This window comes from Sapajus apella, unplaced genomic scaffold (assembly GCF_009761245.1).
Source record: "Sapajus apella isolate SASKATOON/1434 unplaced genomic scaffold, GSC_monkey_1.0 scaffold48, whole genome shotgun sequence".
In the NCBI taxonomy this organism is placed as follows: Eukaryota; Metazoa; Chordata; class Mammalia; order Primates; family Cebidae; genus Sapajus; species Sapajus apella.
In genome coordinates, this window is record NW_022436988.1 from 2,923,540 (window position 1) to 2,926,481 (window position 2,942).

The 2,942-nt window shown below is 65.0% G+C and overlaps 1 protein-coding gene across 2 annotated transcripts in view; it reads right to left on the reverse strand.

Moving 5' to 3' along the window:
• Positions 1-288: 288 nt before the first annotated feature.
• Positions 289-2,942, reverse strand: part of GAA (glucosidase alpha, acid) — a 21,021-nt gene continuing 18,367 nt past the window's right edge. For both annotated transcript variants that reach the window (XM_032241435.1, XM_032241433.1), the window contains 3 exons: positions 1,675-1,839; positions 1,236-1,388; positions 289-844 (listed from right to left, as the gene is read on the reverse strand). In XM_032241435.1, the coding sequence (XP_032097326.1) occupies positions 785-844; positions 1,236-1,388; positions 1,675-1,839 (378 nt within the window). In that variant the 3' untranslated portion in view covers positions 289-784. The remainder of the gene's footprint in view (positions 845-1,235; positions 1,389-1,674; positions 1,840-2,942) is intronic.

The window sequence follows — 2,942 nt, forward strand, 5'->3', positions numbered from 1 at the left end:
GGGACATGAGGTAGGATGTGAGATGAGGGGGGACAGGACATGAAGGTGACATGGGGCTTTAGGTGATACGAGGACATGAGGTGACGGGATGTGAGGTGAGATGGGGACAGCACTGAGGTGGCATCAGGCCTCGTGACATGAGGTGATGTGGATGCTGGCTTGAGACAGAGGACGGCACGTGCCCACCATGGGAACGTCCAGGGCTGGCTGAGGACAAAGGAGCTGCCCCCGTTCCAGGGCCACTGGACGTATTCTCCCTGCTCCGAATCCCAGAAGGACCAGAAGCAGCTGATTCCAAATGCCCCTTTTATTAAAAACAATTGCACTTAAGATTTAGAATCTCCCAGGTCCTGTGAATTTTCCTGAGTTCCCGGGCTTGCTAGGGGCCGGCAGGCGTCCAGCCATCTGGGCATCCCGGCAGTGGCTGCACGGGGGTGGAGCAGCAGGCGTGAGGCAGGAGGTCGGTGCACACACCACACCCCACCCGAGCACCCTCTTCTCCAGTGCTGGGGACAGACGGAGGGGGGTGGCTCATGCTACCTGCCCTCCGGTGACAGCTAAGGGGGCAAACCTCACAGTCTTCCTAACGCAGAGCAGCCCTCCAGGGCCCTGGCCCAGGCGCCCTCTGGGGAGGAACCTCTCCTAGACATGTGGGAGCCAGAGCCCTGCCCAGGAGGTGGTGATGAGCGACATGGAGGCTCCAGACAGACAGTGCCAGGCTCCGGGTGGCGAATCTAACCCCCAGCCCTGCACGTGGCTGCTGCCGCACATAAGCTCTGCTTGGCTAAGACCACGTGATGAGAAACTGCTCTCCCATCGACAGCGAGACAGGGATGTCCAGGACCTGGGAGAGAGAGGACAAATGAAGCAGCAGACCCGGCGCTCCGGTGGCAGCTCCGTCTGGCCCTGGGATGCCTGGCGCCTGGTTCCTCCCCAGCAGGCGCAGGAGGACCCCGGCTCTCAGCGCTGGCCACCTTAACATGCTCCAGAAATGCGGAGCTGCTTAACTGTGGCTGGAGGGTCGCCATCATGGCTCCATCACCCACGTGGAGACACAGGAGGAAGAAGGGTGCAGCCTGCGTGGCCTGACCCTTCCCACTCCTCCCCAGAGGCCCCCCTTGGGAGGTCCCAGCATCCTCTCCTCCTGGCACGGGGTCACCAGGACCCCCAATACCCTCCGCCCTCTGTGCCACGGCTGGGGGACAGGAGCCCTGTGCCCTGCTGGGCCCTCTTGCCTTGGTGTCGGGGCTGTAGGTGAAGTTAGAGATAGGGGCCCCGTTGGCGAGGACTTCCTTGGGCCCTGTGGCCACGCCCAGGACGGTCACCCTCTGCAGCTGCAGACCAGCCCCCTCGCTGGTCACACGCACCAGCTCATTCATGATCGTGTTCTGGGCCGAGCAGAGGGAGACAGAAAGACAATGTGGAGGCGTCACCAGATAGCAGGGGCAGGGACACTTGTGAGAACAGGGACTCGTGATGGCATCAGGGGGTGGCCTCCCTCTGTGCAGACCAGAGGGCAGAGTGCACGGCCCCACTGCTCACTCTAGGACCCTGGCCCACCTGGCAGAGTGCCCCAGCCATAGGTGACCATCCCGGGACCTGCAAGCCTACTCCCATCACCCCTCAACCCCTACCTGCCCCCCCGCCCACCAGCCTGAGCAGCCCAGGACTCACACTCCTGGCCAGGAAAGTGACCTGTGTGTAGGCCCCTCGCTCCAGCACTCCCAGGCTCTCCCCGTCGTCCCAGAACAGCTCACCTCGGGCCTCCCCACCTGTGGTCAGGGCCACAGCCAGGGCCATGGGCTGCTGGCGGGACTCAGTGGTTGTGAGGCCGGGGCCCTGGAAAGGGAAAGACACGTGAGGTCATCATGCCTACGCTGGTGGAGGGGGAGGCCTCCTGGGCCCGGGAATACCAGGCTGGGACAGCGCCAGGCTGCCAGGAACTAGGATCCGCAGGAACCCTGTGGTGATGGCGGAGACCCTCCCCACCTCAAGTGCCATCCCACGGCTGCTGGAGGCTGGGCCCTGCAGTCTCCACCGTGCAGACCACTGAGCTCACACTGGCCGTACTCCACACTCCACACCTTTCAGGGCTGTGCCTCCCCACCTCACTGGCCTGGCGGGCTCACTGGTAACCTACACAGGAGATGGCAGCCCCTCAGAAGCCCTGCATGGGCCTCTCCCCCCTACTTCCCTGCTCCTCCCCTCCCATTTCCCTGCACCTCCCCCTCCACTTCCCTGAACCTCCCCCTCCTCCATGCTGTCCACACCCTGACCTCCCCCTCCCACTTCCCTGCACCTCCCCCTCTGTGCTGTCCACACCCCGACCTCCCCTCCCCTGCCCCTCCCCCCACATCCCTGCGCCTCCCCTCCCACTTCCCTGAGCCTCCCCTCCCATTTCCCTGCGCCTCACCCCCGACTTCCCTGCGCCTCCCCTCCCACTTCCCTGCTCCTCGCCCCCCCACTTCCCTGCGCTTCCTCTCCCACTTCCTTGCACCTCCCCCTCCTCTGTGCTGTCCACACTCTGACCTCCCGTCCCACTGCCCTGCGCCTCCCCCCTCACTGCCCTGCGCCTCCCCCCCCTCACTGCCCTGCCCCTCCCCCCACTTCCCTGCGCCCGCCCCACTTCCCTGCACCTCCCCTCCCACTTCCCTGCGCCTCCCCCTCCTCTGTGCTGTCCACACCCCGACCTCCCCCTCCCGCTTCCCTGGGCTTCCCTCTCCTCTGTGCTGTCCACACCCCACCTTCTCCTCCCACTTCCCTGCATCTCTCCCCCTCCTCTGTGCTGTCCACACCCCCACCTCCCCTCCCACTTCCCTGCGCCTCCCCTCGCTGTGCTGTCCACACCCCCACCTCCCCTCCCACTTCCCTGCATCTCTCCCCCTCCTCTGTGCTATCCACACCCCCAGCTCCCCTCCCACTTCCCTGCGCCTCCCCCAACG